General features: G+C 65.2%; 4 protein-coding genes across 4 annotated transcripts in view; 2 read left to right on the top strand and 2 right to left on the bottom strand.

Moving 5' to 3' along the window:
* Window positions 1–1,429, top strand: part of EMIHUDRAFT_198673 (methionine S-adenosyl transferase) — a gene marked incomplete at both ends in the record, with an annotated part of 3,105 nt that extends 1,676 nt beyond the window's left edge. The window contains 3 exons of the mRNA XM_005759649.1: window positions 296–358; window positions 671–1,280; window positions 1,350–1,429. Of these exons, the coding sequence (XP_005759706.1) occupies window positions 296–358; window positions 671–1,280; window positions 1,350–1,429 (753 nt within the window). The remainder of the gene's footprint in view (window positions 1–295; window positions 359–670; window positions 1,281–1,349) is intronic.
* A 1,618-nt stretch (window positions 1,430–3,047) lies between these two features.
* On the bottom strand, window positions 3,048–4,681 carry EMIHUDRAFT_198672 (hypothetical protein; the record flags this gene model as incomplete). Its single annotated transcript, XM_005759648.1, has 3 exons — window positions 3,048–3,097; window positions 3,289–3,382; window positions 4,457–4,681. The coding sequence occupies 3 exons, from the start codon at window positions 4,679–4,681 to the stop codon at window positions 3,048–3,050; spliced, it is 369 nt and encodes a 122-aa protein (XP_005759705.1).
* Window positions 4,682–12,161: 7,480 nt separating this feature from the next.
* EMIHUDRAFT_198669 (hypothetical protein) lies at window positions 12,162–13,502 on the bottom strand (the record flags this gene model as incomplete). The annotated part of the gene is made up of 1 exon (XM_005759647.1): window positions 12,162–13,502. One exon carries the CDS (start codon window positions 13,500–13,502, stop codon window positions 12,162–12,164), a length of 1,341 nt encoding a protein of 446 aa, XP_005759704.1.
* A 1,278-nt stretch (window positions 13,503–14,780) lies between these two features.
* Window positions 14,781–15,575, top strand: EMIHUDRAFT_198668 (hypothetical protein; the record flags this gene model as incomplete). The annotated part of the gene is made up of 3 exons (XM_005759646.1): window positions 14,781–14,798; window positions 15,062–15,131; window positions 15,472–15,575. The coding sequence occupies 3 exons, from the start codon at window positions 14,781–14,783 to the stop codon at window positions 15,573–15,575; spliced, it is 192 nt and encodes a 63-aa protein (XP_005759703.1).
* Between the last annotated feature and the right edge of the window lie 364 nt (window positions 15,576–15,939).

Raw genomic sequence — 15,939 nt, 5'->3', positions numbered from 1 at the left:
CCCCCCCCCCCCCGGATTTAAGGTTGGTTCGGCCCTTTGGACCCGCCCCCCCCCGGGGGGGGGGATTCAAGTAAAAGCAGCCCCCGGGGGGCTTGGTTAAACCCGTAAAGATCCCCACCTGTGTATTTTGGACACAACCGGGGGAACCGCCAAAGGGGACCCCCCCCCCCCCCCCCTTCCCCCTTCCCCCTCCCCCCGAGGCAGGTACCCCCCCCCCCGCCCCCCGTCCGCCCGCCCCCCTTTTGCTCGCTCTCTCCCTCTCTCCCCTCACCGCCGCGACACGCCCTCGTCTCAGGCGAAGCGGACCGAGGAGCAGCCGGGCACCGACTTCCGCGGCAAGTACACCGGCGCCGAGCAGGTCTCCCCCCACCACCCCCACCACTCCTCTCCCTCCTCTCCCTCACCCCCCTCGCCCCCCCCCCACCCCCCCCCACCCCCCAGGTCGCGCCCTCGATGGAAGACATGAACGAGCAGATCCACGAAAAGGTGATCTGACTCCCTTTAGACTGCCCGAGACTGCCGGTGCTGCACCGGCGAGCTGAGGAGTACCCGAGATTGCATTGCCCGTGCCGCGCCGGCGATCTGAGACTACCCGAGGACTACCCGAGGTTGCCCGAGCTGGGCGAGCTGACAGCAGCACACCTCCTCGCCCTCCTCCCCCCTTTCCCAGGTGATCCTCGCGACGCTCAAGTCGATCAAGCTCAAGAACGGCAAGGACGCCACCTCGATCTACAACCGCGGCGAGTGCAACCTGCACATCAACCCGTCGGGCAAGTTCATCATCGGCGGCCCGCAGGGCGACGCCGGCCTCACCGGCCGCAAGATCATCATCGACACGTACGGCGGCTGGGGCGCGCACGGCGGCGGCGCCTTCTCGGGCAAGGACCCCACCAAGGTGGACCGGTCCGCGGCGTACGCGTGCCGCTGGATGGCCAAGTCGGTGGTCAAGTCGGGGCTCGCCAAGCGCGCGTGCGTGCAGCTGTCGTACGCGATCGGCGTCGCCAAGCCGCTCTCGCTCTTCGTCGAGACGTACGGCACCGAGCAGGGCGAGCTGACCGCCGCCGCCATCACGGATCTCGTCAAGCTGTACTTCGACTGCCGCCCGGGCGCGCTCGCCCGCGACCTCGCGCTGCGCCAGCCCAAGTACAACGTCACCGCCGCGTACTGCCACTTTGGCCGCGAGCCGTACGCCGAGGGCGACCTCAAGTTCTTCTCGTGGGAGGACGCCAAGGACCTGTCCAAGTACGCGGGCATGAAGGCAGCTGATAGATGGGGAATACGTACTCCGACTGGGATTCGACCGTTTTCACACAAAGCAATCTAGGCCCGAATTCACCCCAACGTTGGAGCTTTCACACTGCAGGCTGCCGACATCGCGACGGAGGTCGAGGGCAAGAAGGCCGAGATCCTGACCAAGTGGGTCGACTAGAGAGACCCGGCGCGGCCGCAGTGCGCTACGCGTCGCCTCCCCCTGCCCCTGGTTCGCCTCACCCGCGCCCAGCTAGTAGGTGTCTCGAGTAGGTGTCTGCTAGTTCGGTATTTTGAATCTTGTTGTTCCAAAACACCTCGACCTCGAGGACCCATGAGCCATATGTTCTATGCTCGTCTAGATACTAGATGAGTGTCGTCTAGCCTCGACGCTCGAGATCTCGTAAGTCGTATCTGCGAGTGCCATCTGTCGACGCACGAACACCGCTGTGTCGCTATACGCAATACCGAATACGGGTTACGGCGCTTTCGCTCGGGTTTCGGGGGGGGGGGGGGGGAGAGAAAGCAGAAAGGCTTATTGAAAGGGCCGCGTGCGGCGTGGCACGTGGGGCTGGCGATTGGCCAAAGTACAGGTTTCGATCCGGGCCACCGCAAATTTTGATCAGCAAATTTCGAGGAGCGGCCGCAAATTTTGAGGTAGATTTTGATTGTCAAAACGTGTCCGTCTTGGCACAGGATAGAGCATATAGGCGGCGAACACCCAGGTGCGCAGGGACATCGCGACTCTGCCCGCTCGCTCGACCCTTTTGCCGCGAGAGGGCGCCGGCCGCGTGTAAGAGGTGGCTGGCGCCCTGAGGCGGCAATTGGTGGCGTGGCTGGGGAGTGCGGAACGCTACTGGCGGCGTGACAGGGCCTCTCTCGGATGCGTGTGCCGCCCATCGGCACGCGGGTGCGCAGACAGCGCGACTCTGCCCGCTCGCTCGACCCTTTTGCCGCGAGAGGGCGCCGGCCGCGTGTAAGAGGTGGCTGGCGGCCTGGCGCCCTGAGGCGGCATTTGGTGGCGTGGGGAGTGCGGGGAACGCTACTGGCGGCGCGACAGGGCCTCTCTCGGATGCGTGTGCCGCCCATCGGCACGCGGGTGCGCAGACATCGCGACTCTGCCCGCTCGCTCGACCCTTTTGCCGCGAGAGGGCGCCGGCCGCGTGTAAGAGGTGGCTGGCGGCCTGGCGCCCTGAGGCGGCATTTGGTGGGGTCAGCGTGCGGTGCTGAGTCTTACTCGTCGGCGTTGGGGCCAGATCCCAGCGCAGAACTCTGCAACGCTGGCATACAAACACAAGAAGACTAACCCTAACCCTAACCCTAACCCTAACCCGTACCCTAGGTCTCAGCGTGCGGGGCTGAGTCTTAGTTAGTCGTCGGCGCTGTGGGGCCAGATCCCAGCGCAGAACCCTGCAACGCTGGCATATACAGACACAACAAGACTAACCCTGACCCTAACCCTAACCCTAACCCTAACCCTAACCCTAACCCTCTAACCCTAATAACCCTAACCTAACCCACCCCCCAACTCCACACCGCAAATTTGAAAGATCTTGATGAAAATCAGGCCCGACTGCAAATTTCTTCAAAACTTTCGCAGGCGCTCCGCGCCTGCAGATTTTGAAATAAATTCGACAAAATTGGTACCTGGCCCAACTGCGCGAGCCGCTTGGGGGGGAGGACGTGTCTCGCTCTGCTCTAGAGGGGGGCGGGCGGACCGAAAATGCAAATCGCACTCTCCGCAGGGTCCAGGGATTCCCCTATCCAAGGTGTGTGTGGGGGGGGCGGGGGCGGGGCACTCACATGGCCAGCGCGCAGCGGCTCTCAAAGTCGTAGTCCAGAGAGAGGCCTCCGAGACGAAGACATGCCTTGAGACATGGGCGGTCTACGGAGCTACGGAGAGCGGGGAGCGTAGCCTCTCGCAGCCTAAGGTGCGCGATCATGCAAAGAGCCAAACGAGAGTCCTCGAGCGAGGTCGCGACTCGAGAGCGGCGCCGGTAGCGCCGGGGTTCTGTCCTGTTCTGTGTCCTCACCCCCGACTCGGCTCGAGCGCCTCCTTGGGCGCCTTCTTGTAGCACACCGATCCGTCCAGAGGGACCGTCGACAGGATCGGGCCGTGGGGTAAGCTCGAAGCCTGAGGGGGGGGAGACGTGGGGTGGTGGGTGTTGACGCGCCGCGAAATTGATAGTGGGATGGGCGGGGGGCGCGGGGGGGGGGGGGGTACACCCGTGCAGACCAAACTGAAGAAAGGCACTTCGTCCCGCATGATTCGAAGCCGAGGCCCCACTTTGCATGCCCTTGTTGTGGTCGTCGGTCCGGCACGCGCTATTGTGCCATAATGGGGTGTGCGCGCGTCAGAGGGAGTCCCAGAGAGCCGGGGCGCGACGCGGGGGTGGGTGGTGAAGGGGGGGGGGGGGGGGCACCCGACTTTCATGCGAACGAAACGATCTTGTTGACGGCGAAGGGGAGCACCGCCGGGACGAGGGATGCCGGGCTTGGCGGTGGTGGCGGGGGGCGGAGGCGGTGGAGGCGGGGGCGACGGCGGGGAGATATGCGCAATGCGGGTTTGGCGCGCTGGACTTTTTGTAAATTAGACACGGCGTTTTATTTAACCGTGCTCCGTGGGGAGCGTGGTTGTGACGAGAGAGCTCGCGGAGAGCTTTTACATGGTGTGTTTAACGTCGTGTGGCTCCCAGGGGTTGCCCGTTTACACGGGACTCAGCCATGTGTCGCTGTGTTGAGTTGGGTTCGCGTTGACGGTTCTTTGCGGCTGTGCGTCGCAGACGCCCTGTTCGTGGACCTCCTTTGAGACACGGTGTCTTCCCGATCACGATGGTACGCACAAGCCGAAGATAGGTCCGAAATGGACGCACGTTGTGTCGGGGGGGCAGCAGGCTGTAGGCTCCGCCGGTGGCTTGATGCCAGCGCATTGGCCAAAGGGTTTGGTGGGACAGGCGGGCGGTGCTGACGGCGGCGGCGGCGGCGGCGGAGAAGGCGGAGACGGCTCCTCTGGAATCGGCGACGGAGAGGGCTCCACCTCTGGCTGCTCCTGGGGGGGGGCAGGGGAGGGCGGCGGCGGCGGAGAAGGGGAGGGCGGTGGCGGAGGAGGTATCGGAGGCGGCGCAGGCAGGCCCATGGCTGGAGGCCGGGGCGAAGGCGACGGGCGAGAGTCGCTCGGCTGGAGGCTGTAGGAGTACCCATCCACGACTTCAGGCTCCTCGGCGTCCGCTGTGAGGTTGGCCTCAAGGCCTGGCTCGTCACTCTCGACGGCGAAGCCCTGCGGCACCCTGACCGCCTCCCGCCCGTCCGACGCTCTTGGTGCATCCGCCGTGCGAGCGAACAGTGAGAGGACTGCTGAAATGTCAGAGGACCGCGCCGCAATGTCAGTCGCGGCCATCGCGAGGACGGCGGCGAGGCCAAGAAACAGCACCATTGACGCGGCGCAGCGTCTCGGGGGTTTGCAACGCCCCATTCTGGACGCAGCGTCGTCCCTGATGAGGCCGTAGCGGCCGGATGGAGGCGCGTCGAAGCCAAGCATGGCTCGCTATGTTCGTCCTGGATGGTTGGACGCGCGTCGGCTTTTACAACAATGAAGAGAACGAAAATTGACGGCCGACCTTGGTTTTCTTTTGAGCGTCCAGTGTGCTGTGAGAGAGGAGTCGTAGTCGTGCGGGCGTGCAGCGCCGTGACACGACCTCCTCGATCTGCACAGCACTCGATGCAGTACACAACGGGGGGCGAGCGGTGATGTGCGCAGACCTGTTTTGTGGTAGTAGAGGCGCGGGAAGCCCTCAGGCTGGAGCATAGGCTGGTGGCTGGAGTCCTGTAGGCGCCATAGTGCGCTCGGCGCACAACGCACAGCGACAGACAGGCACAGCGACAGGCACAGGGACAGCCACAGGGACGCGACAGCCACAGCCACAGCCACAGGCGCAGCGACAGCGACAACAACAGGCGTGCAAGGTAGTTGACTGCCGGGCTCATCACACCGCCGCTTGCGGGCTCGCTACCCTCGCGATGGCCTTCCATCTCCCATATCTCCCCATATCTCCCCATATCTCGCAGGCTCGCTACCCTCGCGATGGCCTTCTCTCTCCCATATCTCCCCATATCTCCCCACATCTCGCAGGCTCGCTACCCTCGCGATGGCCTTCTCTCTCCCATATCTCCCCATATCTCCCCACATCTCGCAGGCTCGCTACCCTCGCGATGGCCTTCTCTCTCCCATATGTCCCCATATCTCCCCATATCTCGCAGGCTCGCTACCCTCGCGATGGCCTTCTCTCTCCCATATCTCCCCATATCTCCCCATATCTCGCAGGCTCGCTACCCTCGCGATGGCCTTCTCTCTCCCATATCTCCCCATATCTCCCCATATCTCGCAGGCTCGCTACCCTCGCGATGGCCTTCTCTCTCCCATATCTCCCCATATCTCCCCATATCTCGCAGGCTCGCTACCCTCGCGATGGCCTTCTCGCGCGCCGGCCAGCCCGCGCCGGCGCTGCTGGACGCGCTCGCCGCCGAGGCGGCGCCGCGGCTGCGCGAGTTCTCGACTCACGAGCTGGCCAACCTGGCCGCCGCCTTCGCCACCGCCGGCCACGCCGCCCCGGCGCTGCTGGATGAGATCGCGATCGAGGCGGCGCCGAGGCTGCATGAGTTCGACTCGGAGCAGCTGCGCATCACGGCGAGGGCCTACGCGACCGCAGGCGGCCGGCAGCTAGCATGGTTAGGCAGAGCTGGGGGGATCTGGGGAGTTCTGGGGAGATATGGGGGAGATATGGGGGAGACATGGGAAGCGTTTGCTGCACGATCTCGGCACGATCTCGGCTCGATCTCGGCCCGATCTCGGCTGCATAGGCCACGCCGCCCCCGCGCTGCTCGGCGCCATCGCCGCTAGCATCGCCGCGTCCGAGCGACGCGGTGGCCAGCAGCACAGCGAGGCTGCTGCCTGAAGCCGCACCGTCGCTCGTGATCGGTGTGCGGCGCGAATCCCACTCCCCCGTCTTGGGGATCCCCGCTCTCCGCGTCTGTGCCGGGCCGCCTCACGCGTAGCCCCCTCTCCCCGTGCCACTTTGCTTGCTACCACTCTCTTCACTACCACTTGCGCGCTTTTGATGTACAATCTACAAATCCACCTCCTGCACACTGTTCTGTGACTGACCACCGGTGCACTTAACCGCTTTGACTTTTGTCAGCCGACTTTTAGTTTTTAGCTGTGTGTTAGCTACTGTGTGCCTCTCTTTGCGTTTTGCTTGTGAGTGCAGCAATCGCTCAGGAAATTCTTTTCTACGTCAACCCGTCATGCGGCAGGTGGCTCGCTCGGGCTCGCTGCCACCGCGGTGGGTCACCAAGAGCTTCCTCCGCGTGCGGCGTCATCACCACGCGACGCGCTCGCCACGCCTCACCCGGGCAAAAAGAACGATCGCGCGCCGCCGCCGCCCGCCTCGCCGCGCCGCGCCGCGCCGCGCCGCGCCTCGCCTCGCCTTGCAGCAGCGCACGCGCACACGCACCCGCGCGCCCGCGCTCGCTCCGCGAGAGCGAAGCAACCCTCCAAGCGAGTTTCGAGCCGGGAGCCAAAAGGTCCCAGCTCGAACCGCGAACCGGCTCGACCACTGCAGTGGCGGTTCTGCAAAGGCACTCAAGGGCAGTGCCTCATATAACGTGAAATAGTGCGAGCGCGCGAGATACTCACCCGACCCACCGTGCCCTCGCGAAAGAGATCTCGCGCCGCGCGCGCTCGCACACGCCGCCCGAGAGCACTCCCACCCCCGCCGCCCTCAAGCTCACAGGTTGAGTTGAGGAGAAGCAGCTGAGGGAGATCAAAGCGGGAGAAGGCGGCCACGCCTCCGGGTCGTGCGTACCGCCTTCGGGCGAGAGTGTCCCCCCAGCGTCTGCTCCCCAGCAGACGCTCCGGTAATCAGGCCGAGAGTACCAGGCAGGTGGGGAGAAGAGCCCAGGGAGGGGAGAGGAGAAGAGCCCAGGGAGGGGGGAGGAGAAGAGCCCAAGGCGGCCTCCCTCTCCCTCCCCTCCCACCGGGCCTCCCTCTCCCTCTCCTCCCACCGGGCCTCCCTCTCCCCCTCCTACCGCCAAGTCTCGAGGGGCCAGCCGCTGGAAGGGGCAAGCCAGCGGCACGAGGGCTTCAGCCACACAGCTACCAAGGGAACGCGACCCACACAAAGCACCAAAGTTAGGCATACCCCCCGGCGCAGTGTCCCCCGCTATGTGTCGCCGTTCGTCGGGGCGCGCAATCCTGTGCAGTCAGGGCAAGTGGGGGCGGGGTGGAGTGCCCAGGCCTTTGTTTCCTGGGATTTCTCTGCCCAGTCCGGGGGTGCGTCGAACCTTCCATCACCCTGGGAACGTCCGGGTGTTGGAAGTAAAGATATATTACTTGTGAGTGCAGCAAGAGCCAAGACGAGTGTGAAGAGAGAGAGCAGCAGAGCACGCACGCGCTCGTCTTTTTTCCGTGCAGGGTGGAGGCTAATTCAGGGTGAGACGCCCCCCCCCCCCCCCCCGCAGCCGGGTCACACTGATCACTGTTGTGTTCGAAACACGGTTGTCTGTTTTCTTTCCTCCCTGTCTCACTTGCACCTTCACAACCCCTGCTCACTGCGCTCAAGCGCCCACGTCTCGACCTTCTTGGGCAGCATCAGCTGGTTCGACAGGTCATCTCCGTGGCCTAGGCAGCCGTCCTCGCCCTCGCCCCACGTAAAGACGGCGCCGCCAGCGGTGAGGGCGATGCTGTGGTCGCATCCCGCCGACACAGCGACGACGCGCTGGCCAGCAAAGGCCTCGACCTTCTTCGGCAGCAGCTGGTTCTGCTCGTCGCCGTGGCCCAGCTGGCCAAAGGCTCCGAAGCCCCAGCTCCAGACGGCGCCGTCGGCGGTGAGGGCGAAGCTGTAGTGCTCTCCCGTCGACACAGTGACGACGCGCTGGCCGGCAAAGGCCTCAATCTTCTTCGGCAGAGGCTGGTTCTGCCCGTCACCGTGGCCCAACCGGCCAGAGGCTCTCCAGCCCCAGCTCCAGACGGAGCCGTCGGCGGTGATGGCGAGGCTGTGGTATCCTCCAGCCGACACAGCGACGACGCGCTGGCCAGTAAAGGCCTCAATCTTCTTCGGCAGCAGCTGGATCTGCTCGTCGCCGTGGCCCAGCTTGCCATAGGCTCCACGGCCCCAGCTCCAGACAGCGCCATCGGCGGTGAGGGCGAGGCTGTGTTCGCCTCCCGCCGAGACGGCGACGACGCGCTGGCCCGCCAAGGCCTCGATCTTCTTCGGCTGCCACTGGTCCTGCGCGCCGCCGTGGCCCAGCTTGCCCCAGCCCCCACTGCCCCAGCTCCAGACAGCTCCGTCGGCGGTGACGGCGAGGCTGTGCCGCTCTCCAGCCGACACAGCGACGACGCGCTGCCCCTCAAAGGCCTCGACCTTCTTCGGCTGCCACTGGTTCTGCTGGTCGCCGTGGCCCAGCTTGCCGTATTCTCCATCGCCCCAGCTCCAGACACTGCCGTGCGCGGCGAGGGCCAGGCTGTGCACATCTCCAGCCGACACGCTCACGGCGCGCTCGCCGCCCAGAAGGGGGAGGCGGGTCGGCGTGTTGAGCCGCGTCACGCCTTCGCCGTGACCGAGGAGCCCTGGCCTCCAGTCCTCAGCCTTTCCGCACGACGACAGCCGCCCCTCGCCGTCGATGAAGACGCTGTGCGTATTGCCTGCCGCCGCCCTCGCCGGCGGGTTGGACTCGCACAGCAATGCGGAGTAGCACAGCCACCGCACGGCGCAGCCCTCGCCCTCTGGCTGCGCCGGCAGCTCGAAGCCGCGCTCTTGCGCCCACAAGCGGATGGCCTCCACTGCGAGAGAGGCGTGAAAGAGGTGGGAGACGGCCGCGACGCGAGCGGTGTCGAGGGGGCTGTCGCAGCAAGAGAAGGCGCGCACGAGGAGCTCCCTGGGGAGGTCGAGCAAGCGGACGGGCGGCAGCGTGTCTGGCGATGGAGCGGTTGTGGCGGAGGCGAGGCGGCGCGAGCGGCGGCGGCGGCGGCGGCGGCGGCGGCGGCGCGCGCGGCGCGCGCGACGGAGGGGCGGAGCAGCGACCGCTGGCGCGGTCGCTGCTCCGTCTGTGACAGACGCGCGCTCTGCCGCAGAGCGCGCGCGTCAGGGCAAGGGGCATGCGTGGCGGCGCGGGACGCGCGGCGGCGGCGGCGAGCAGCCGAGCGCTCCGTGAGCGGTGAGGCGGCCGGGCGTGGGCGCGGCGGGTGACGGGTCAAGGGAGCAGCCCACACCCGGCGTCGCTTTTTGAGCGACGCCTGTGGTACGCCTGCGCAGGGGCCGCAGGGCGGTCAGTTGTGGGGCGAGGCGGTGCCGGCCGCGGGCCGGGTGCAAGGCGCCGGCCTCGGCGCCGCCTCGGCGCGCCGCACGGGCGCGGCGAGCCTCTGAGCGCGAGCCGAAGGTTTGCTGCGGTAGGTGGGAGGGAGGCAGGTCGGAGGTGGTGGGGTGGTTTGACTTTGCCGCAGAGGCCGTCCCTAGCTGTGAACAGCAAAACGGGACAGTAAAGAAATCATCGAATTTCCGCACCCTGCCTCGCCATCAGTTTTTCCGACGGCCCCGCTCCGCGCTTCCACTTGATGAGTCGCCTCCGCGGAGTGTCATTTCCGCCGCCTCCGCATCTGCCGCGCCCGGGACAGGCCTCGGCCGACAAAGACGCACCGGCCGACAAAAAAAACCGCGTCTTCCAGGCAGTGGACATGACCGAGGATCCCGCAAATCACGGCGATCCGCTCATCCCCGACGAGGTCAAGAGGGCGGCTGACCGAGGTGACGAGTCGGTGGTGCTGGCGTGGATTGCGGCCAGCGGGAGGGTCAACGCGTCCTACGTGAACGGGGACGGTTTGGGCGGCTTCACGCTCCTGATGGCCGCTGCCTCTAACGGCCAGGAGAGCCTGATTGATACGCTCCTGCGCTGTGGTGCGGTGGTCGACCAGCGCCTGCCGGGTGTGGGCCTCACTGCACTGTGCTTCGCAGCAGCCAGAGACGACTTTGCCATCATGCGCCGCCTGCTTGAGGCGGGAGCAAGCATGAAGATTGCGTCGGAGACGCTCAAGCTTTGCTCCATCCTGCCAGATGGCAAGCTTCGGCGCACCGACCCGCTCGCGGAGCTTGGGGCCTCTCTCTGCGTCGACCCGCCTCCCCACCCGCCGACCCCGCCGCTGCCGCCGCCACCCCCGGAAGTTTCGCCCCTAACGGCGGCGCTGCGCCCGCTGCCTCCGGACGCAGCAGAGGCACCTCTGGCGACGCGGGCGGAGGCAGTGGAGTGGCGGGCGGAGCAGGCGATGCAGCAGCAGGCGAAGCAGGCGCACACGTGGCGCGAGGAGGCGAACGCGCGCGAGAGGCTGAGTGCGTGGGCTGCTGCATCGGCGGCGCAGATGGCGCAGCTGCAGCAGTCCCACGCGCAGCTCGAGCAAGCAAACACGCTGCTGCAACGCGCGCTCTCGGAGGCGAGGGCGCGCGAGGAGGCGGCGAGAATGGAGGCGGCGGCGGCGAAGGAGTGGTGGCAGCAGGCGAGGGTCTGCGTCGACCAGGTGAGGTCGGAGGCATATGACATTCAATTAATACTATGTTTACATTGCATCATGTCGAGCAGGTGAGGTCGGAGGCAGCGGCGGCGGGGGCTCAGGCGGCGGCCCGTGAGGAGGCGGCGAGGGCGCGCGAGGAGTCGGCGAGGGTGGAGGCAGCGGCGGTCAGGCAGGAGGCGAGGGATCGCGTGGAGAAGGTGCGGACGGAGGCGGCAGCGGCAAGGCAGGAGGCGGCTGCCCGCGAAGAGGCGCTCGTCCGGCGGCTCACCGCCCTCGAGGCGCGGCAGCAGTCCCCTCCGCCCGAGGCGCGTGCACGGGGGCCGCGTCCTCTCGGCCGAGTTCCTCTGCCTTGATTCTCCGCGGCCTTTTGACCACAGGCGCGGCAGGACCCCCCGCCCGAGCCGTGGCACGTCCCTCCCGAGGACACGCCCGAGGTGGGGCAAGGCCCGCTTCCCCCGTCGCCCTCCGACAGCGGCGTCGACCTCGCGCACAACAGTCAGGCCGAGTGGACGGGTCCGTCGCTCAAGACACAGGTGGGCCGCATCCGCGAGCGCCTCGGGCTCGCGGCGGAAACGTCGCTCGTCCGCGTGGTGGCGGTGGCGAACGAGAGGGAGGGGCTCGCCGCAAAGGGCGGGCTGGTGCCGCAGGTCGAGCGGCTGATGGGGCGGCTCTTTGGGGAGGGGGCGGCGGCATGAGCGAGAAAAGAATGCGGCCTCATGGTGGCTGCGAGCCAGCCGTACGTGTTACAGTACGAACACGCATGATGTTGAGAGATGAGAGAGGCCGCGTCTGGAGACGAGGAGTACGGTCAATATTTACTCCTGTTGAGTGTTGTCTCTGAGAGGCGGACAGGAGTCTGCGGGATCCGGGATCTGTTTGTGTGTTTCGAGTTTGAGGGTGGTGCGAAAATTTGTTGTCGCGGCTTGCGCGCGAACCCTCTCTCGCTCCGAAGTCCGACGCGACGTAGGTCGTATAGCTCCTCGCGCTCCTCGTCTTCCCAAGAGATACGGCTCTAGCTTATAGCTAAGCCCTGGCGCCGCGAACCGCACGCGCACCGATGCCTTCACCCCAAACGCCAAACCCATACCGTACTATTTAGTCCGTTACTACAGCTCATACTGTATGACAGGGAGCTCTATGACTACGTCGACGCATACTCGAGAGTACGGGGACGGCTCACGAGCTGCCTGAGCTGTGTGTGACTCGTGTGACTGTGATGAGCACACTCCACACAGCCGTGCTGCCGTGCTCGATCGAATTCGTCGTGCTGTCACTGTGGTCTGTGCTGTCCTGCGTACTATGTAGTGTGCACAACAAGACCAAACGACTAACGACAGTGAATTAGCAGCCAGTCAGATCACAGGTCCTCCTTTGCGGGCCGCAATCGGCCATGGAGAAAGTCTCGCACAAACTCCCGCAGCGCTGCCTCGTTGAGCTGGCCTCCCATGGCATACTTCTCGTTGCCGGCAGGGTTGTGCAGCGCCGCGGTGGGCGCGTCCTGGGCGCGCACCCCAAAGAATCGACGCAGCAACATCGCATGCTCGCTCGCGTCCGTCAGGACGAAACCGAGCGCCGCGCCGTACTGCTCGTGCAGCGCAGGCAGCCAGCTAGGCAGCAAGCCCGCCCATAGCTTGGGCCGCCCGTCGAGCACCAGGTGCAGCTTCGGCCTGGCGTCTGCTATGACGGCTGGCATCCCGGCCGGGCTCATCTGGAGCAGAGGGCCGATGGCGGTGCCCGCCGGCCACTCGACGAGCGAGTACTCGGCATCGACGCTCTCGCGGTGCGGGAGAGCGTACTGATACACGAAACCGTCGCCCACCTCGAACACGATCCACGTGTGCCTCCGTCCTTGGGCGGCGGGCGGCGGCGGCACCGTGACGGCAGCTGGAGGAGAGGGTGGGGGACGCCTCGCCATCCAGGCCTTGGCTCCGGCGATCGTGCTGGCGGCCGTGCTCGACTGCTCCAGCAAGCCGCGCTCGCGCCAGGCGTCCTCGCTCATCGGCATGCACCTTGGCTCGGAAGGTGCCGGGGCGCGCCACCAATTGATCAGCAACACGAGCCGACGGCGCTCGGTGGCCGTCTGCCTCGCCAGCGGTCCGACGACGCCGTGGTTGAGGTCGCCACGGAAGATGAGGTGCCGGTTGAGGTGTGGGTGCGCCAGGAGGCCGTGCGGCGCGAGGCGCGGCTCCATCTCGTTAGCGCCGTGGCCGATCGTCTGGTTGAGGACGAGCGTTGGCGCGCCGCTCATGCCGAGGTAGGTGACGGACGAGACCTCTGGATTTCGGATCTCGTCGCGCAACTTCAGGTGCGACTCGTCCTTGTCAAAGTGGAACCGGAACCCGCGGTCCGCCTCGTCGCCGTCCTCCCCGCGAAGCCACCATTCACCGCCGATCACCGGCGTCGGCGCGTCGCCAAAGGCGAGGTAGTGCAACTGGTGGGCGGCTGCCTCGAGCGCGTTGAGTGGAGCACGCCGCGACCCGTCCGCCTCATACAGTGGCATCCAAAAGCTGGATTCTGTCTCGATCTTTTTGCTCCCGCCTGGATGATCAGGGCGCAGGAGTCTCTCCGCGACCGACTCCACAGCATCAAAGACGGCCGGCATCAGCGCGTCGTCGTGCACCGCTGCGAAGTGGTCGATGAGGCCCGCTGCCTGCCAGCTGGCCGCATGATCGACCTCCGCGAATTGCAGGCCATACATGAGAGGCAAGAAGTGGACAGCGGCACTCCAGCGCCGCATCTCAAAAAGCAGAGAAGGGGAGGGAGAGAGCGACGCGGCGAGCGCAGGCGGCGAGCGTGCTCGTGTCCTGGTGTGGCGTCTTGTTCACTCCCCTAAAAGCTACCTTTGTGCCCCCTTAGGGGCACCCCTCCTGCGCTGCGCGTATGGTCACCCCTCCCTTCCGCCCTGTTGTTTTGGATGCCCCGCTCCGAGAAAGCGTGTCTCGCAGCTGCGAGAAAAGACCACGTCAGTGCCGGTCGCCGCAGCTCCGCATCCACCACGCAGAGCTCGATACCTCCGCGGCCACGATGTCGCATCGGCCGACGACGACATGCGCAACTAGGCCCGTCTGAGAGCTCACGAGCAGCGCGGGGGAGATGACGGTGGTGGGTGGGCCGCTCAGGATCGGCCGGCGTCGGTAGCTCCAACCAGTATCATGCGTGTCCTCACCGACCGCCGTCTCTCCTCTGCCTCCGTGCTGCGCTCGTTCACGCCTAGCCTGTGACCCTGCCTGTATGTGTTAACAAACCCGCCTAAAAATGTGAGACTTTCTCTCACACCCCCAGCATCACATTCACAGCACGACCCAACGTACCACTTCCGACTAGTTGCAAAAATACGGGTGGTGTGGAAATGACCACTTTTGATGTTTTTTTGTCCGTGTTGCTCCCAGCGCCCTCGCCCGCGCTCCCTGAGGCCATGGGCATGGCTGGTGCTACTAGTATGGGGGGCTACCTGGCTACCGCGAGAGCGACCCAACTCGTCGACATCGTCCGATGATGGTGCCTCAAAGTCAGCCTCCGGAGGCTATCGTCGCGTCGAGCCGGCGGTGGCCGTGACATGTGGTTCCACCACCCCTCGCAGGCTTTGCCTCTGACCGCCACCGTTCCCAGGCTGTCTAATGGGATGGAAAGGAAGGCTGGGCGAGCGTATAGAAGCGTGCTCGACCTTGTCGTGGCAACCTGCACGGCAGCGCTGGCAGGCGCGATGAGCGTCGTGCCACCTGACCCGAGACGGGTCGCAGGCGTCGTACCGAGCGCGTCGAGACCGCGTCCTGATGCGCTCTGCACGGGTGAGTCACGTCGGCGTCAAAGGAGCGACGTGTGACCTGTCAGAGCTTGATCTCCGATCTCAGCGGCGTCGAGTCGCCTTCGGCGGCGACAGCTAGGATGCATCTCCTCCGTCGTTTTTCGCGCTACGGCCCTGAGAAGCTGGCGCCGCACGCAGGCGGACCTTGTGTATGCGGCGAACGCTTAAAAAATGGGTGATTTTCAGTGGGTTGCGGGCATTAAGAAAACAGGATTGCGCGGCACGCCGCCGTTTCTAAGCCTTTCCACAGCCCTCATCCACCCCACGCCGTGGTTTCTTAGCTCCGGCCGGGGCACTCAAGCCAGAGCGCCGGCCCGAAGGATTTTTAGGTAAGAGGTAAGCTGCGGTCCGCGAGGGCGATGCCAGAGTCTGCCGCCGAGTCGGCTCTCTGTCTGGATGACGGGAAGACGCACACACGCCTCCATTCACTCCATCCACTCAGAACACCGCAGGCTTGGAAAGTGACAAGTGCGCGCGCCGCAGGCGAAGAGAATTTTGAGCTGGGCCTCCCGTTCACACTCGGTGTCTGGCCTTTTCTCGGGGCCGCGCCTGCGGCGCGCCGTGGTTTCTTAGATTTTTGCGGAAATCGCTCGGCGTGGTTTCTTAATGGTACGTTTTCTTAATGCCCGCAACCCACTGTACCTGTAAGGTCACTTTTTTTTGAGTAGGTAGTGCCGAGCTGCGACGTGCGAGCTGGCCGCGTGACAGCGATTCTGGTAGTTTTTCTTTTTGGCGGTTTTTGCACCACAGACTTTTTGCAACTTCCAACTAGCCTTCCGCATCCAAGTTCACAACAAATATAGCCGCGCGTTATTAGGTTAACTTAACTCTCGATGCACACATATGGTCCCATCGCTCTCAGACCATGCGCATGCCAAGGGTGTTTTTTCTCACTTCAATGAGAGCCCTGAGTCGATCGTCTGCCATCTACACATCAAACCGAACAGGAACACGCGAAGTTACTAATTGGCGCGAATTTGTTGAAATTTCAACAAATACGCGAGAGCGCACAGAACGTCACCTGCATGGCACCCCATGGAGCTGTGGCTCTGCATGTGTTGAGGCCACCCATAGTGCTGCCTGCCCTAGCCGCTGATTGACCAGCAGATGCGCGCATCTCTCACCCAAACATGATAGCACCGCTCGGCACGTCGTCGCCACCACGACCCGCACGGGGACCGGGCGCGCGGCCGTGCACCGCTCCACCCACGCTCCAGCAACCGCCCAGCTTCGTCGCTGAATCAGTCGAGATCGACAACGCGCTGCGAGCGCCGCGCGCGAGCTCGCACGGCCGAGTTCTTTGCTCCCGCGCTCGCTCCAGCCCCATTCA

Source organism: Emiliania huxleyi (genome assembly GCF_000372725.1).
Source record: "Emiliania huxleyi CCMP1516 unplaced genomic scaffold EMIHUscaffold_8, whole genome shotgun sequence".
Lineage (NCBI taxonomy): Eukaryota > Haptophyta > Isochrysidales > Noelaerhabdaceae > Emiliania > Emiliania huxleyi.
The sequence above is the reverse complement of the archived record's forward strand: the minus strand, read 5'-3'. Positions and strand labels throughout refer to the sequence as shown.